The sequence below is a fragment of the Amia ocellicauda genome, chromosome 2, assembly GCF_036373705.1.
Source record: "Amia ocellicauda isolate fAmiCal2 chromosome 2, fAmiCal2.hap1, whole genome shotgun sequence".
Taxonomy (NCBI): domain Eukaryota; kingdom Metazoa; phylum Chordata; class Actinopteri; order Amiiformes; family Amiidae; genus Amia; species Amia ocellicauda.
This window is the reverse complement of record NC_089851.1, coordinates 50,737,749-50,756,498: the sequence shown is the minus strand read 5'-3', so window position 1 is coordinate 50,756,498 and position 18,750 is coordinate 50,737,749. Positions and strand designations below refer to the sequence as shown.

The 18,750-nt window shown below is 37.1% G+C and overlaps 1 protein-coding gene across 2 annotated transcripts in view; it reads right to left on the bottom strand.

The window, feature by feature from the left end:
* Positions 1 to 7,425: 7,425 nt before the first annotated feature.
* LOC136711439 (V-type proton ATPase 116 kDa subunit a 1) overlaps positions 7,426 to 18,750 on the bottom strand; it is a 58,916-nt gene continuing 47,591 nt past the window's right edge. Inside the window, exons 12-20 of one of the 2 annotated variants that reach the window (XM_066687721.1) lie at positions 18,395 to 18,555; positions 17,577 to 17,670; positions 17,186 to 17,304; positions 14,439 to 14,649; positions 13,633 to 13,740; positions 12,134 to 12,256; positions 11,561 to 11,678; positions 11,207 to 11,378; positions 7,426 to 8,619 (exon numbers count right to left, since the gene is read on the bottom strand). In XM_066687721.1, the coding sequence (XP_066543818.1) occupies positions 8,535 to 8,619; positions 11,207 to 11,378; positions 11,561 to 11,678; positions 12,134 to 12,256; positions 13,633 to 13,740; positions 14,439 to 14,649; positions 17,186 to 17,304; positions 17,577 to 17,670; positions 18,395 to 18,555 (1,191 nt within the window). In that variant the 3' untranslated portion in view covers positions 7,426 to 8,534. The remainder of the gene's footprint in view (positions 8,620 to 11,206; positions 11,379 to 11,560; positions 11,679 to 12,133; positions 12,257 to 13,632; positions 13,741 to 14,438; positions 14,650 to 17,185; positions 17,305 to 17,576; positions 17,671 to 18,394; positions 18,556 to 18,750) is intronic. The other variant, XM_066687730.1, reaches the window with a different exon arrangement.

Genomic DNA, 18,750 nt, shown 5'->3' with positions numbered 1-18,750 from the left:
TTGACTTTATTTTGGGATTGCTATAATGAGGATTAAAACAATATATTAGCAGGTGAAGGTTGGGAGTCAATGTAAGGCTCCAACATTTTGGCCATTTTAACAAGACTATATTGTTTTGGCAAAAAAAAACATTGAAAAATAAAACTTCCCATATGCTTTACAAGGTCTCTGCATTTTTATAGCTCAGCAATACAATGCTGACTTAAACCTTACAAACACATTACACATCTAACAGTATGTTATAGTCTCAGCCCTGGCTCGCTCCACTTGCTTTTTCCAAAGGATTTCAGATTAATGATGTTCTGTCTGAGAGAGTAATTTAGCCCTTGTGAGACTGTAGTGAGTTTCCAGATTAGAGAAAGTGTTTGTGCATCTTTGAGTTTACATGAACAACTAACACACACTGTGGACAAAAGAAAGGCATGAAAGGATATATTGTTTAGTGCAGTTTTAGTCGACTGGCCTTGAGTTGGGAAAATGAAATCCTTTTTGACCTTGAGAGATAATGTAATGCACTGTTTTCGGTCCTATTTAAATCATGGTCCTATTTAATATCTTCTGATAATTTTAAAGCGAAATTCAGTGACAGCTCAGACAGTAAATGGCTATGTATATTTTATTAATCATCATGAAACGTAAAGTTCTGCTAAAGTCAAATGTGAAATAAATTATACAGAAGCCTGTTAATAGAAGAAGGCTTGTCAGTCAGGTTGCATTTGCTGCTTGATTAGCTGCAAATGCGCTACGGAGAAACATCATTTATCATTGTCTTTCAGGCTAAAGACAATTCAGTTAATTGTGTAGCTTTGTAGGAGTCTGAAAGATAACGCTAAATCCTGCTGGCAGTAAAGCTAATGTAACTCTAGCTACGTGTGTTTTGATTATAAGTCTCAAAATTGATTCTGTGTTCATGGCATGTTAATTCTGGGTTGCTCCAAACTAAAGCTGACATGTATTAATCTACATTAGTACACTGTTACTGCTAGCTTAGGTGTACAAATACCCATTTGCACTCATTTATAATACTGGTGTTTGAGCCTTAAGAGCCTCACTATCTTTGTGTGGTTGGAAAATGACATATATGGATGTGTATGTTCATTGAAACATAACAGCTCACTGGACACATCGATACATGCATCCCACAGCTTCTATACACAGACATTGGCCACATTTCCTTTGGTCTGTGGCAAATATTCAGACAGTTTTGTTATTGATGTCTGAAACTTTGTAGTTTGGGTAATGCTACACAGGGTCCTTATTTGGAAAGTCTGTGCTGAAGCTGCTTGCAGACTAAGCTATGTCATTCTGTGAAATTGCTGTCATTATTTAATTTTTTAGATGTATTCCAAGCCCTCCTGTGTACCACACCTTGACTGTGGTTTAATCTGCTCGTGCAGCACTCCAGCAGACCATCATAATTGTGTAATTCCCTAGCTCTGCTCTGCCAGGGAGCTGCCTTGATGGTGCAGACTTGGTCCAACATATATTTATACCCAGGGTTGTTACAATCTGTTGGTTTTGAATTACAGACAGCTTTCCTTTGGTCATCCCTGTATTTTATAAATTAGTTGCATTCTTTGAATTTACAGATAATAGGAAAAGTCTAGATTTTTTTTAAACTCCAGACAAATTGGCACTTGGCGACACAGATTACAGCCACCCACGGTGTCTTGTGTATTGAAGAGGAGGAACACAAACATTTTAAAGTTCAAGATGAAGTAGGACCAAGATTTAATAATACAACTAAAAGTAAAACAAATAAAATAATGTTTATCGGACCTCAAAGTGTATGACTTTGTTTTGTTGACATTATCCCTCTCTGCACTAGGTAGAGCATTCAAACACCCTGTTTTAGTCGACTAGTCTTTTGATGTGGCGGTTTATCACTTTGCTGTGGTTCTTCATGTTCTCTGAGAGATATAAAAGAGGAAAAAACGCCTTTCTCTACACCAAATAAAAAATATTTCATAACTGTTGGCCTTTTCATAAACATAAAATTGTGGAATGTGACTGAGCATCTGATTTGGGATCAAAATACCAAATATGTGCTTCTGTACATTTAAAACATTGGAAATTAGAGGTGGGAAGTATATATTTAAAGTATTGCAAATGCTACTGAATGGGTTCCCAAATAAATGTTTGTTTTAGTTTAATTGTCATATCATTTTGCTCAGTCTCCTGCAAGGACTCCATAATTCTTTTGCTGTAATTCTTTCCTATTATCAGCCTGTACACATAGACATTACTGATCAACATAAACACCTTTAATGAATCCTTACTTGCTAATAGCAGCAGAGTTCCAGTAATTATATTAATTCTAATTACATATCCTGCCCTACCAATAACTTATACTTGTATGGACATATTGCAGCACTATGATCCCACAGCGTGAGATACATAGATTTTGCTGAGGTCATCTGTGCAAGAAACTCTGTCAGGATGACAAGATGAAACTCTCACAACAATAGTCTTTCTCAGTCCTAATCCTGGAGAGCCACAACTTTGCAGGTTTTACCAGCAACTTCGAATCTGCAAGGTAACAGGGTTGCCAGCCGTCCTTAAATTTACAGACAGTCTGTTAAAAAATATATTAATTTCACCTTGGTAAATCCGTAAAAAAATTTCGACTGTCCTGTAAATAGTTTAATGAAATGAAAGGATGCTGATCTGATAAGATATAGCCAAAATGTTGCAATGGACGAATTGTTTTAATTTATCATAACAGTTATTGTTTTATTAGTAAGTACTTTCGATTGAGTTTTCATCTGGTATCAATATCAGAAGAAATAATAATTGCTGAATAAAGTCCTGTTATCTAGTGACCCCCACACATACAACCCACAGCGGTCACGTTCTCTGAAAACGAGACCGTGTTGATGCGCAAGTTTACTAATACAATACTAATACAAATTCAGATTAGTGTTGAGCTTGATCTGTATGAATTAACCTTGAGACTGTTTCGTTTTATATAATATATAGGTTTATTAAAAATGTAAATAGACAACATGTATTTGCACAGATAGGATGGAGAAAAGCAAGGTGGATAATATTTCAAGTGAGAGGAGATCTATCCAATACTCGACTTTTGAGGCACAAAACATTTAAAATAACAAACAAGTATAACAATTACGCTAAACGTTCCTACAATTTAGATACACAACTAGATTTTGTGAAATTGTGATTTACCTAATTCTTGACTAGTACACAAAATATACTACCTGTGTGGTTTACTGAGAGTCAGTTATGCAGACGTTCGATAGCGGGGAGGGCTGGTAGACTGCTTCGCCTTGAGGACGGTTGCAAAGCGTTCAGGTTTTTGGTGGAGGAGTTCTGGTTCCATTCAGTCTTCCTGGATTTTGTCTCCTTGGTTTCTTCTCCCAGGTTGTTCCACTCCCAATTGCTAGTTTTAACCTTCTCTTTTTATACATTTTAGATAAAGAGATTCTAATCTCTTTCCTTCCAAAGTTCTGATTGGTCAGGTTTGGGGTAATAAAATTGAAATTCAAATTGAAGCGGCCTTGCTATTTCTCTCCCTTGATTCCTACAGAATGTGTACTGGGGGTGTGATGACTTTGAGGAATGTGAAAAATGGTTCAAATGTTTCTAACTCTCTATTTTGTCAAGTTTTAGTTCTATCAATTATATTTTCAAGTCCCTCAAAGCATGACCTTACAGTTGATACCAAACAAGCCTGGTGTTTTTTCTCGGTGATGTTACATTAGAGTTTTCTTGGAATTCCAGGGGGGGCTGGTCTGATGCCCATGCCAGTGCAGCATCAATTAGCATGAGTGAATAATTCTCTCACCAAATGTTAATGTTGCATTGTATGTGAAATATAAATGGTCCAATGGTTGTTTTAGCGTATGTTCTTTCTTTTAAGAACTAACATGGCTTATTCATTTTTAGGCTCTGAGGTACAGTAGAATTACTTAAGTGTCATTAATTTAGTATTAAGTCACCTTTTATTGTTTGTTATCAAACTGGGGAAGAAGCGGTGTAACACTTCTGTTGGCAGCATGTAGTTTGTATTTGGGTTTGTTGCCCTGGTCTATGGAATATATAAAATATATAAAGTGCCTTGAATGTCTGTGTTTCACAAAATAATTATTCAATTGGAATGTGGTGCTGGTCTCTGTGGAGACAGGCATGGCAGCCCATATCTCAGTTGGGGGTCTCCAGCATGCAGGGCCGGCGCTACCTATAGGCAGAGTAGGCAATTGCCTAGGGCCTCAGGCTTGGAGGCGGGGCCTCCATAACCATATCATTCCTATACGCTAGTCCACCAATCAAGACAGGGGCCTCCAACATAAATTTTGCCTAGGGCCTCCAAATAGAACCGGCCCTGCCAGCATGGACATGTTATCTGTTGTACTTTGGTGAACACAGGCCTGTCGTAAAACACAGAACTTCAAAGCTGTTAAGTCCTTTAACACAAATATGAATTTATGTATATATTTGCCAAAATAAAGTTGTATGATTTACAGTCCGCAACAATGTCCCATTAATACTACTACTTCCTTCTTTGCAAAATGTCAGACTGCCATTAAACTTCCTCCTAGTTACAAAAACAATGTCATCTAAATTTTGACGAAGAGCCTAGATATGTCAATGTGCCTGACAATCAAATTTGTTAACCAATCGACTATGCGCTTAATATCTAGCTAACAATTGCTAACCTTACCAAAAAATTGAGTCTGACAAGGTGAAAGAAAATCCTCAGAAGAAAATGAGAACAGAAATGATGAATGGAATATTGACTGTGGAAACAACAGTGAAAGATAGCAAAAGCTTCTGACCCACCAAAGAGCTATTAAATGTTGCAGATATTACCATGTATGACCACAAAAGCCAACAGGGCAGCTCTGCACCATAGGGTGAGTGTATATTCTTTTTATTTTCACACTTTTTAAAACCACACATTTATGACTGGCAACCCTGCAAGGTGCTAAAGACCTGGAAACAAGTGGTGATTTAGACCACTTTCAATAATTAGTTCAGTTTAGTCATCAAGTCCTTAGAAAAAAACAGTACTGTAACATACTGTGGCTCCAGGACCTGCAGTAATTTATAATCACTGTCACACTCCACATGCAATACTATGGCTTTACAGTTTTCCAAAAAACCTTCCTCTACTTCAGTGTCACAAAACCAAAAACTATGCCAAGTACAGTGGATCTCAAAAGTATTCACCTAAAAGTAGGACTAAATTTTGAGGCGAAAGAATGTTAAAAGGAATGTGATATTTGTAACAATTGTAAGTTACCCTGGATAAGGGTGTCTGCTAAGAAATCAGATAATAATAATAATAATATGCTTCTCTGCATCTGGACCTGGAAACCTTGTAAAGACAGAGGGTGAGAGGGATGAAGCAAAGTACAGAGAAATCCTGGAAGAAAACCTGCTGAGGTCTGCAAGAGACCTGGGACTTGGGAGAAGATTAATCTTCCAGCAGTACAATGACCCCAAACATACAGCCAAAGCCACACTAGAGTGCCTTAAAAACAAAAAGGTCAATGTCCTGGAGTGGCCCAGTCAAAGAATATGTGGCAAGAGTTGAAAATTGCTGTTCACCAAAGGTCCCCTTACAACTTGATGGAGCTTGAGCAATTTTGCAAAGAAGAATGGGCAAAAAGTGCCGTGTCCAGATGTGCAAAGCTGGTAGAGCCTTATCCACATAGACTCAGGGCTATAATTGCTGCCAAATGTGCTTCTAAAGGGGATGATTACTTATCCATTCAATTATTTTGTATTTTGTATTTGTAATTATTTTAGGAGAATTTGCATATTATATTTTAAATTTTGACATGATGTACATTTTCTGTGTTGATCAGTGGCAAAAACTCCTGATTAAATCCATTGTTTGTTGTATGTATGTATGTAAGTCCAGGGGGGTGAATACTTTTGTGAGCCAGTGTACTTCTCTATGGTTTTTCAGTCGTTTGACAAAATGATGCATTTTTATGATGCATAACTTAATAACCTTCAAATCTCATACTCCAGGGCCCAGTGTGTATGAGGTATCTGCTCACAGTTTGGGTTCAGTCTCGGATAATGAATTATAATCTGCAAGACAGTTGTGCTGGAGTCATTAAATTGAAATTAAGATAGAGGTCTGTATTTCCTCTTCCTCTACCACGCTGGTAGAAAAATGACACAGAAATTCTGCATATGGCTCCGTCTTCACTGTCTTTGTCTGACTTCTCAAACAAAGAGTACAAGGACGGTAGAAATGTCAGGGCTATAATTGATGGTGGCTTCTCGTATTCATGAGTGTCAGAGGCCTGTGCTGTCTCTTTCATACTGAAAAGCTGGATGTAAAAAAGAGAAAATAATGAAATACCAAAATATGTCACCGCCGTTCTGCCTACTGGGCTTAATGGTTGTAGAAGTAATTTTCTTTAAAAAACAGAGTCAGAAATCTTTTTTTTTTTTTTTCCATGAAGGCCTGTGGAGAGCCAAGGCACACAGATGTTAGTCCAGTAGTGTGTCTCCCTAACTGTGAATTTAGACCATAATTTGACAAATATTTATAGAAAACATTTAGTGAAAAACAACTCAATTTAAGGAACATGCCACATTTTTACAAATGTAGGAATAGATTTCTGTTTTTGTAGTCTTAAAGTTGATTATCAGGTCACAAATAGAGTATGACTCAATTCTGAAATTAAATCTACTTTTAGATATGTGGCAGCTGTGTTTAGTAAGAATAGATTGAATTAAGTAATGCAGTCTGATTGTATTTTGGGAGTATTAGTAATCATACACAGTAACCTAAGTATGGACAAGAGTTTTCAATGAAAGATGGGTGAAGGGTTTTTTAATGCGACACAGTAGTTCTCAAAACTCAAAAAAGCCTTAATTATCTAGTCACTGAATAAAGTTCTGCTCTGAAAGAAAAAATAATCCTGTAATAAACATGTTTTCTTACAGTCATGAAGGAGGCTCAGTTGCTCTGCATTATAGAGTAAAAGACCAACATGCACTGTTTCCCCTACACAGGGTTATTTTAAAACTCCCTATTCCTGTGTGGAAATTGACTTCTAAGGTGTTTTTTCTAATTTATTCCTCCAGAAATACATTTGCAATTTTAGTGCCAATTCCACATAACAATCAATAATTGAGCACTGTATAGTTTCTAAATAGACCACACAAATACATTACTTGAAATTACTTGAAAATGTTTATTTCAGGCAATTTTAGGGTGCACTTGTTTGCAGTAAATATTTCAGCTGCTCTGGTAATGGGAATAAATTTGAACATTTGAAAAGATGTCAACACAAAACTGAAGAAGAATATATCAAATGTGTGAACTGTGACAGGCTGGTGTTGACTTCCAAAAAATGTTTGATATGTCCCTACTCCAGTATGCATACTTTTTCATATCAATCACAGTTTCCTCATGTATACAGTTCCCTGTAACCATGCTTTTGTTTTTTTTTTTTTTGGGGGGGGGGGGTGGTTATGGTCAATGTCTCATCAGATTTATTGAATTGCAAATCTCACATTACAATTAATAAATCAGGAAATACGATTACGTGTGTCATGTATGCCAAGATAACTCTCAAATTCTCATATCTATTTGCCAGGTAAACACTGGATTCCAATGCGAAATCCAATTCTGTGGAATTAGATTTAATTTTGAAATCATTATGATCAAGTGAAAAGTCTAATATAAGCAATTAAAATATTCTTTAATGATGTAGTTTTGCATAAAAAACAACAACATCATAACGATCACAAATTTTAAAACATGCTCCCAGTATACATGAAAACCCCCTGCAAAAGAATACTGAATGAGTCTTTAGCAACACTAGATAAAGGAGCACTCCTGGCCCCAAACCATGCTTGCTCTTATTCTATGGAGGTAGTGAATACACTTCTAATGAACTAACAAACTAAACTAAGACTCCAACAGCAGCAGGAGCCAGCAGCAACTACCTCCGTGAGCATCTGGTGTCTAAAATGAAGCACATACTGAATTAATGGCAGCAGTAAAATACATGGAAACATTGCAAAGAAAAAACATCTCCTGAGAGGATAATCTGGACACTGACAGATTGAAAGCATGCTGTGCCGCTAGGCCATTGTGCCTGGCAGGCTCCAAGGGATGGAGGGGGGTTGAGTTTGGCTTGGGCACAGTCAGCTACAGGGTCCTTGGTTTGCAGCCCAATACTGACTAATGGGACACACGCAGGGTTGTACAGTATTCAACTGGTGCTGTCGGCTGACACTTAAACTACATTGTTTTCATTCAGTGTGAAACAAGATCAGCTATCTCTCACAGGACACACGTCTGCCTTTGCTGTGTCTGGTACAGCAGCATGAGCCAAGTCAAGTGCAAATTGTTGATTCCAAACTGGGCGGATGGGAATACAATCAAATAAAAGGCAGTGAGGGATTCTAGTTTGGGTTTTTCGCAGAGGGTACATTTTTAATAATCTCAAACAAGCCACATTTGTGTTCCGAACAATCTAAAGAAGAAATGCAGTATCTCATATCCCTAAAATGGTGTCTAAACTAAAAGCCGGTCTCTGTCATTCTTTGTTCAGCAGATCTTCAAATGACAAAGGTGTGAACTTGTATCCAGAGCCTTTGTAGAACTTATTTTGAAACTCCACCCTGCACAAAACAAAAACAAAACAATGCTTAAATGACTACATTAAATATACAGGAAATGGACAATAAAAAATGTGCCATGTCATAGAGTCTACCAGCGTCTAGAGTTCTGCAGGAGGGATGCACCATTCTTCCACAAGCAAGTCAATCAACTCACGCCTGGTTGACAGAGGTGGAAAACACTGGAATGTTATTTGCTTAGTTAGCGCATGAGCCACACCTGTGGCATTCAGTATGCTTGGTGTCCCACATTTACCCAGGTGTTTCCATTTTGTCTGTCTACAACCAGTAGCACAGTTTTAAATTAACCAAAGCCAGTAGGTGTTTTTTAAAATTTTACAAGTCCCTTATAAAGCACCACTTATATTCATTTTTATTAATTCATTTGTTTTTTGGAGACATGCTGTATAATGTGTTTTATACAATACTTGTCAATAGGATATTGGATATAGGATATTGTGACTTAAAATATCTCTGGGAAAATGTCTTACCAATTGGTTTAATCTATGATGAATTTCTGGTTGAAGATCTGACAATGTTTATAGCAATTAAGAACTTCAAATAATAAAAAATCACACCCAACTATGAAATGGACCCTATGAGAATTTGTTCCTGTAATAATGATCTCACTTAATCATAAATAAAAATCTCCAGTAGCAATTCACCTCCACCTCAGCATCTTCTTATGACTCTACCTCCCTTTCACTAAGTGCTTCATTTGTTAATTTAAACAACATAATTTGTTTCTGGTACTCTTTATTAGTTCACTTGAGTTGGGCGTATTTTCAGGATGTCGCTCTCCAGAACATGCTAACACAGGAGAGAACCCTTTTATGGTTCCAGACTAGCACATTCCTCGCACTAGTTGCAAAATTGTGACGCAAACATTTGATATACCCAACAGAATCCTGAAATGAATTAGTGCAGTTATGTATTACGGGCATCAGTGTGTAGTAGTGGTTAGGGCTCTAGACTCTGGTGTGGAGGGGCATGGGTTCAATTCTAGGTGGAGGACACTGCTGTTGTACCCTTGAGCAAGGTACTTTACCTAGATTGCTCGTAAAAGCCCAGATATATAAATGGGTAAAATATAAAAATGTGATATACTATAACAATTGTAAGTCTCCCTGGATAAGGGTGTGTGCTAAGAAATTGAGTAATAATTGTGGCATTCTCTCACTAATTCTGTCTCTACAGAACAACCAAACATCCACCATATGTGAGAAAGGTCATGAATGCAGTTTGTTCTAATGAATTTGTGTTTTAAGCAAGCTATTGTTTTGATCAACTACTATCTCTTAATTATTCCCTCAACACAATATCTAAAATACTACATTTTTATGTTTTTGTGTGTATTAAAGAGTGTGTATGTCAATTATATGTTTTTTTGTTAAATTCTATCACATTTGCAATGTAACAATTAACAGTGTAACCTTTCCGGTTTCTGGGTTTCAAGATGCAACATTTCATTACTTAAATGAAATGTAAAACACTAGACTGTAAAACAATAGTAAAATGAAAAAAGACTAGAAAACTATAAACACTATGTAAAATAACCAGGGACATGGCAATGAAGAATCTGAATCATATGATGTTTACACAGGAATGTTCTGAAAGCAATATACATTTGAGCCGCAACAATCATGTCAGATATGTAAGTGAGTTTGGGTGATTTTATAATTTGGTAAGCAATGTGAAAACCTGCTATTATAATTATTATTATTATTACAATTATTATTATTATCATCATTATTATTAAGAGATTACATTATTTTGGCAATGATTACACTTTTAAGTGATAATAGTTGCTAATATAGAATTAAAGATATGTAGAGCAATTATTTTAGAAACACTGATAGTTGTCCCTAAGGAATAGTAATAGTTTTAGTCATTTTAATACAGTTTGAAAATGCATCACACAAACCTTCTCACCGCAAGAATGTGGAAGCTTCAAAAAACATGATTTAATGACAATCAGATGAAGTGTACCCATAACTCTGTCATATTCATTCATTCATTCATTCTAGTGTGTATTCATAGTTTAAATTTCCCATCAGTTTGCCGCCTCACATGTAGTTTTATCTGAGGCACAAAAATGCAGAATGTGCAACTATTAATCTAGTGTGATTTTCTAAACCTGGCAGCTTTATGGAAAGCATTTGATGTGTCTTTTTTCTTGAGACACCCAAACACTTTGACAAATTGGCAGTGAAAGAATAGGATCAAAGGACAGTGTTTGGCTCTGTTTGTGCCTTTGAGAAGTAAGAATAATTAACATCAGAAGAAAATGTAACTATGATAATTTAGGTCTAGAATTGTTTTATGTAAACAGCAAAAAATAAGGGAACACAGGCATCATATACTGCCCCCAAAAAAGGATTCAATATATCATATTATCATCCTTATATCGAACACAGGAACTCCAATACACTCCTAACAGTACCTACTATTAATGTTGAATGTAAAATTCTTACGTCATAGTAGAGTGTTAGTAGACATAGTAGACAGTGAGGTGCAATATAAATGCTATAAATATAATAGTTTGAATACTGCGTATAAGAGCACCTCCTGTGGTGGACTTGGTGCATACCAGTGTAGCCGCAGGGCGTGGAGGAAGGCAGAGAGACCCTCCATGACCAGGAGGATGGCCACTGTCAGGACAGCGAATACAGCAAAGGTCACGCCCACCGCCAGGGAGCCCAGCCCAGAGCCCACCGCCAGCCCCACCCGCAGCACCATCCCCCACAGCACCTCCGACAGCTCTGAGAGAGAGGGGAATGGAGAGAAAAGACAGAAGGATGGAAACAGAGGGCAGGAAATGGAGAAAGGGAGATAATTGCATTACAAATCTAATTTGCATATGTGATTAAAAAAAAATTCCCCCTCCACCTGCTCTCCATGGAAGCCACTCCCTCATTTCTCCGTGGCACAGTGCCATACTCACCAGCATGAGCTAAACTCAGCGCCCATAGACGCAGGTAGGAGGCAGTATTGGAAATACAGCCCAGGCAGTACTCTATGGTGTGGATGGCCTGGTACACAAATACATCCTCCATGCTAACCTACAGAAATCACATTATTTACTGATTCATCAGTTGATTTGTTAAACACATAGATATGTACAAATTGTTCACAGCATATATTTATGTTTATACTACCTCTTGTGAACACAATTACCAAAACAATACTCAGTTTTCTTTACTTTCATAGATTTGTTCTTGTGTATGTTACCCTGAAGACATCTTTGCCCATTATTAACATCAAATATGATACAGAACTTAATTTCACATGAGCAGCTTAGAATGTTATTGTCCAACCTGAGGCCATCATGCAAAGTCATGGTAGCTGAATTGAATTCCTCCTTGCCAAAGTGGATCATAGAATGACTAGTTTCACACACAATAATAGGTTTATTATACAATACCACTGTGGGATTAATGATACACATTCTTGCACATTCAAGCTGAACCTGATCGTACAGAATATATTGCAGATAATGGCAGTTGAATCAGCTTACCTGCTTCTGCTCATGGTTGTTTGATGTCAATACTGTGTTTCCCTCACCCCGACCCTGCTCGCACTGTGGGCTCGAATATCCAGAGCTCCCGCACAATGAAAGGTTATTCAGAGAGGCCTTCTGCTGCAAAAAAAAAAGATGTGAGCTCATTTACAGAAGGCTGGAACTTGGCTGTCTCATACTGTCTTCTCTTTGTTTGGGATTAGCTGTGCCGGCACAGGGCATGACATTAATATCTACAGAGATCGAAGGCAAATTAAAACCACTCACAGAGGAGAAATGCTGAATAAAACTTCAGAACAGGTTTGGAAGCAAAGGGTGGGATTTCTGCTTTTCACATGTAATATGACTCCTCAGAAGAGTGTACAAACCTCCCTTGACATCATTTTGTTCTTAGTTTTCTCCTAGTAATGGACAATTATTAAGTGCAGTAATGCACAAAGACTTCTTTAGGTTATACATTTTAAGGGACATCTCATACATAACACCTGCTCCTCAAATTAACAATGCAATACCTAAACAAATTTGCTAAAAATAAGCTGATAAAAGTTCTTGCTTCTCAATGACCAATGGAGATACTGAGTGTAATGTCTCATATCAACTCTATCTTATGTCTTATAGCTTCAGTTAACACTGTGAAGTCTGTGCTGCATGAAGACCAATACACTTCAGTTATAGATGTCGTCTCTATGAAAAAAGCCTTCCGTCTTCTTTCTGTACAAGCATAAGTGATACTAAAATACCAAACAATATCACATCTTGCTGTTTGTGTACTTATTTTGGTAAGCAATCAAATGGGTCACACTTTATAATTTGGTGGTGTGATTCCTCATGTATTAATATATGAATACCACAAGATAAACACATGAATATGTCATGCACTTCATCTGAGTTCTGATGTTAATCACATGTATAACAGGGATAGGGTAAGGGTTAGGGTTTATGTGCTCAACATCAGAACTCAAATTATGTTAATGAGGTATTCATGTTTTAATCCTGTGGTATTCATATTTTAGTTCATGAGGAATCACAGCACCTTATTATGAAGTGTTACCATCAAAGGTTTCACTGCTTATTCACTTCTTTGTTGTATTTTATTTTGACTGACAGCATGTCTTGGTGTTTGTTCATTCCTGGGGATATTAAGGGCTGATGTAATGCTTTAGTAAGGGACCCTTGCTTACATTAATATAACTCTGATGGCTACTGAGTGTTTTTATGACCCTTTCAAACAATTTACCTCCTACTTTCTCAGATGTTTTACCTACTCTCACAGGTCAAGGTATGGTATTGGTTAAAGCTGTTTGCCATTTCTGGATTGTAAATGCAGCTCTTCCAGGAACTCCAGATTTGTATCTGCCATCTTTGTGTAATATATGTTCAGGGGAGACTGCATTTTGATGTCGATGTGTTAATCTAAATCTCGGATACATTCTGTGACAATAAAAGTAAATGCAACACAGCTTGCTGCACTCCGAAGCCGCAGAAGCTGCACTCACCTGGTCCCTAGCTTTTATTTGTTCTCTATAGATGAGCAAAGGCTTGGCTAGAAGCATCCAGGGCACCATCAACAGAGCGGTGACCACCAAGAACATCTGCACTCCCCTCTGTAATCATAGGTTCCATTTAGTGGAAATGTAAATCTCAGAAACATGCAGTGAAACAGAGAACAAGATAAAACAGCCACTCGTACTTCACATCTTTTAATCTTGGTCAAATTTATAAGACAAAGCTCGCTCCAACCCTAACATCAGGTGCCTTACCTTAAACCTGACCCTCATCACTAACCCCATGTACATCCTCAAAGCCACGTACAAGTCTTAACCCCACACAAACCAGAAAAACTCTAATCCCAAACTACCTCAGAACCTAACCAATTAACCCTAGACCAGGCATAATTCCAGTCCCAACTAGAACATAAACACAAAGCTAAAACCTAAATTTAGAACCCACATAAAACCCACACCAACTATTTCCCTTATATTTCACCTTGATTAGCAACCCAACACTAGTTTTCCACTGTTTGGGTTACTTTAAATTCATGAGATACATTTATTTTATATTTTGAAAATATATGGTAGAAAGTAACCAAATATTTTGAACATATAAATACATACATAGATTACAGACTAAAATATATCACATTTATTATACATATACAAAAAAGGGGAGGGGGGGAATTTTGATATGTGAAAAACATAACGAACAAACATAATTGCAGTGAGATAGATGTTATGCATAGTAACACACCAAACACCCAGTTTCTAATCAGTGCAGAAGTTTCAGTTGATTTCTAGTAGGTTACCTGCCCACAGTACAGCATGGTGTCATCAGAGTCACTGTAGGAGAAGAGCATCATGTTGATGAAGAGCAGGAGGAGGCTGGGAGCCATTTCTGACTTCAGCACAGAGCACCACTTTAAGATGATGAGAAAGACCAGGTACCCAAACAGAGACAGCATGAACACAACTTCAGGAACGAACTGCAGGAGGATGTTGCGGGTATTTTTGAAATATCTAGGAGTGAAAGCATGAACATCGATAAGGAACATGGAAGATGTTTTCTTTTACTTGTTAAGTCCTTGTCACACTGCACACGGTGTGTTTGCATGGTTGGATATTTTATTTAATATATATATATATTAGAAAAACACTCTGGCCCTTACTTGTGTTAAACAATACAAACTTAATAGAATTACGTAAGGAAACACAACATAGTAAACATCAATGTTTAGGGACACATCTTGCGTTACTAATACTTGTATTTTTTATTTCCCCCTTGCTCCCTTTCCCATAGCCCTTGACTGTGACCTAACATCTTGACAGCACTTCCAGGATGTATGACCTCACTTATTGTATTTACTTGTGTAAATTGGAAGTGGTTAAATGTATTATGCTTTGTATAATGTAAATTTGAATTTGTAATGTTTGATGCCTTGTACTTAACTGTATTCCTGCACTTTGTATTGCACTTATATTTTCAAAGTCGCCCTGGATAAGGGTGTCTGCCAAGAAATAAAAATAATAATAATAATAATAACATAGGGACACTAAGCAATGTACCCAGCTGTATAAATGGGTAATTGTGTGTGAAAAGTAATGTGATATATTGTACTAATTGTAAGTTGCCCTGGATAAAGGTGTCTGCTAAGAAATATAATAATGAGCGTAGTATGCTTCAACAGAGAGCAATTGGTGTGAAATATTGTTGTTACCATAAACTGTTAGTGGAGTCTACTACAATAAATACAGCATCTGTATTTGAATGTAATGATTTACATTATTTGAATGTAATGATTTACATATTTTTATGTGATTTTTTAATGTAATGATGTACATTAAAATATGTTAATGTAAATCATGCTGCGGTAAATAGGATTTCACTGGCAACAGTTAAAAAACACAGAGACATTTCACTCTACTGGCAGCCTTCGGCACAATCTATATTCGAGGAGGATGAATGTGTCCCAGTGGAGAAAATATGGAAATACATCTCAATCACAAAGTATTCCATGTAATGCAGCCTTAAAATTAAAACAGCAGGCCAGTGCAGAGTGTGGGATGTAATGTGCCGTCTCAGGCACAATGCTAAGAGCTTGATTTGAACCTAAAGTGCAACAAACCAGCTCTGCCAACAACCTGACTTGGGAGTTTGAAAGCTCTTCCAATTCTTGGGGAGTGATGTCACCTTAACAGGCTCATGCAAACAAGGAGTCCTGTTACATTCACACTGCAGTAAGATGATGTGAATTTTTACTTTAATTAATCTCAGCAGTTCATCAGGTGTCCAGCAAAATAATGTACAACCTAATTACAGGAAGAATGAAAGGACACTGAAGCTGTGAATCTCAAGCAGCACTCCAACTCCTGGATCTCAAATCTGTTTCAACAGTACAGAACAAAGAGCGTCACTTGCTCAGATGAAGGTTCATTCTGCTAACATCAGGAAATCTTTAAAGGGATTACGAACCATTAAAGTTAATGGGTTTAAGCTCTGTACAATTTTAAGGGCAGACTTTGAATAAATTAGAATTTCCTCAGCTGGATAGAGCCTCCTTTTTACAAGAGCTACACACTTGAACAGAACTAATATGTGTTTCCTGCTCTCTTCAATCAGGAAGTAAAAGGTTCAAGTGAAAAGTCAACATTGGTAGCAGGCCAGTTGTGTTCAATGCTTTAGTTCAAATATTCAAAAAAGGGAATTGTGTTTTTATGAATTTATTAGCAACCAAAGACAACTCCCCTCTTTTAAAAATGAATAGTATCTTTGATCAGAAACACTTTGAATGAAAGAACACCCAGAACCAACGTGGGCCACACAGAAAACTCAGAGAACAGTGAGGCTGGTAATGGCACTAATGCACCGAAGCTACACTTTATACTTATAATGACTTTCAGCCGAGATCAAGTGATCTTTATTCATTAGACGTAACCCCTGTGTTAAGCTGCCGAATGCACTTTCCTGACACCGGTGATTAGTATCACTTATTAATAGAGGCAGACGGTTTTGAAAAGACATTGTAGGACAGAGAAACTGCCAGGCTGACACGGTGTGTCATTGAGGTGTCAATGATACAGAACACTAGCAGATGTCAACATTCACCCAGTGGTGCATCGATTGCTGATTGTTATTGGCCATTTACTGGTGCATTACCTGGGACAATGACCTCATTTAAATGACCAAGTGAAAGCCCATAACTCAGTACTCAGTTGATAATGTTCATCATGCAAATTTGAATAAGAGATCTCTTTTTGTCAATTAAAGCTTTGGGCTTAAATCAGGATGTCCACTCTAGTTGATTAGCACTGCTAGAAGAGTAATGAAAACAGATGGATAGTAACCAAATGGGCCCCAGTCTGGTTCAATAAAAAACTGACTTCTTCCTTTCATTTCAGATACAAGACTATGCACATGTAATTAATAATAATAATAATTAATAATGATAAAACAACAATTACAAGGCACACATAATGTTAACTAATTAACTTATTTTTTAAATGGTTAGTTTATATATACATAAATACACAGTATAAATGCAAGAACAATACCTACATGTAATTCATCAGGCTCAAGCTCTCTCCAAAGAGCATGTGAATAACCCCCAGAATCACAGACATTTTCATCTTGTAAGAATTTAAGAAAGAAAGTTTATTTGATGCGATATTCCAAATCTGAAACAATAAAAAAAGTGAAATCATGAAGAAGACTATCCTATCGCAGGGCACTAAGCTGTGTCCACCAAGGAGATGCTCCTTAGCTCCTTAGCTCCTGAATGTGAATAAGTACGTAAGAACAACAAATGTAATATCCTCTAAGGTAGCTGACACATTAATGATGATGTATTACGTTTCTAGAAACGTGACTCTTAAGATATTATTCAGGGATGAAAAGACAAATTAACATGGTTGATTCATTTTCCACATTCCACATTATTATCACTCACAGGGTCAATGCCGAATGGATAGGGGCCTCTTGAGAAGACTCCAGGGATCCCGGGGTTGAGCTGCAGAACCTGGGAGCCATGTATCGTGTGGTTGCTGGAGGGAAAAATAAATTAAATGCAGAGCACTATTTATCACACTGGAAATTAATATAAATTACAATGGTGAAGAATATGTATAGTATATGGTTAAAATGAAGATCTCAAATATTCATCCTCCAGTTACCAAATACATCTAATTGTTATGCAACCGAGGACTTTTTTCTGACCCACATAATTACAGAACTGTGCTTAGCAATATACAGGTCTACTACTGTTGTTTTGCATATCAAACTTGGCCACTGTTAGATGTTTGTTGCATAGTTAGAGTGGAGCTAAATGTTTTTGCACTTTTATTTAGTTAATTAATTGGATTGGTTTAAAGGTGGGACAGTTCCATCAGGGAAATGAGATTTAAGCTGGAGCATAACTGTATTATACCAGTGCTTTCAAGGTCTTAGAGCTCAGAAAAGGACACACTTTAAGTGTTCTGCAAGACAGTCTCCCACTAATCATCTATAAATAACCCATTTCCAAAAACCTACAACGTGTGTTATTTCTCAACACAAGACCTTTGGCCCCCAAGAGACCGAAGGGCATTGAGATATTTATTCCCAACGATAGCTGTATTACAAAGTTTACCACATGTGCTTTGGTTGTTTACAATGCAACATTTTATTTATGAATTGATAAAAGTAAATTGGGGGTCTCCAGGACACCCTTGTTAGCCCAAAGCCGCACTTTAAAAAAGCCCAACCTTATCTAAATTATTAAGGACTTACCTCCACGGTCCATTTGGTTGAAACATGGCTTTAACATTCCAGGCAGAGCCAAATATGTTGAAGGCTTTGGAGAAGCAGTCATTGTAAATGAGGCCAGTGTATACTGAGAAAACGCCCATCAGCAGCACAATGTATCTCCCATTGAAAAGAACATCAGTTAACTGGAGACATAAGGAAGTAAAAAAAAAAGACTAAATGCTTGCAAAGCTGTTTGCACAAAACACAAATGCAAATAGATAAAGGGACAACAATGTAATGAAATAAACTTCCCTATATTTATTTCTTCTTAAATGGATTCCGTCTCCAAAGAAGGTAGTTACTTCTAGATCCAACTAGGCATAATAAATAGTCCACTA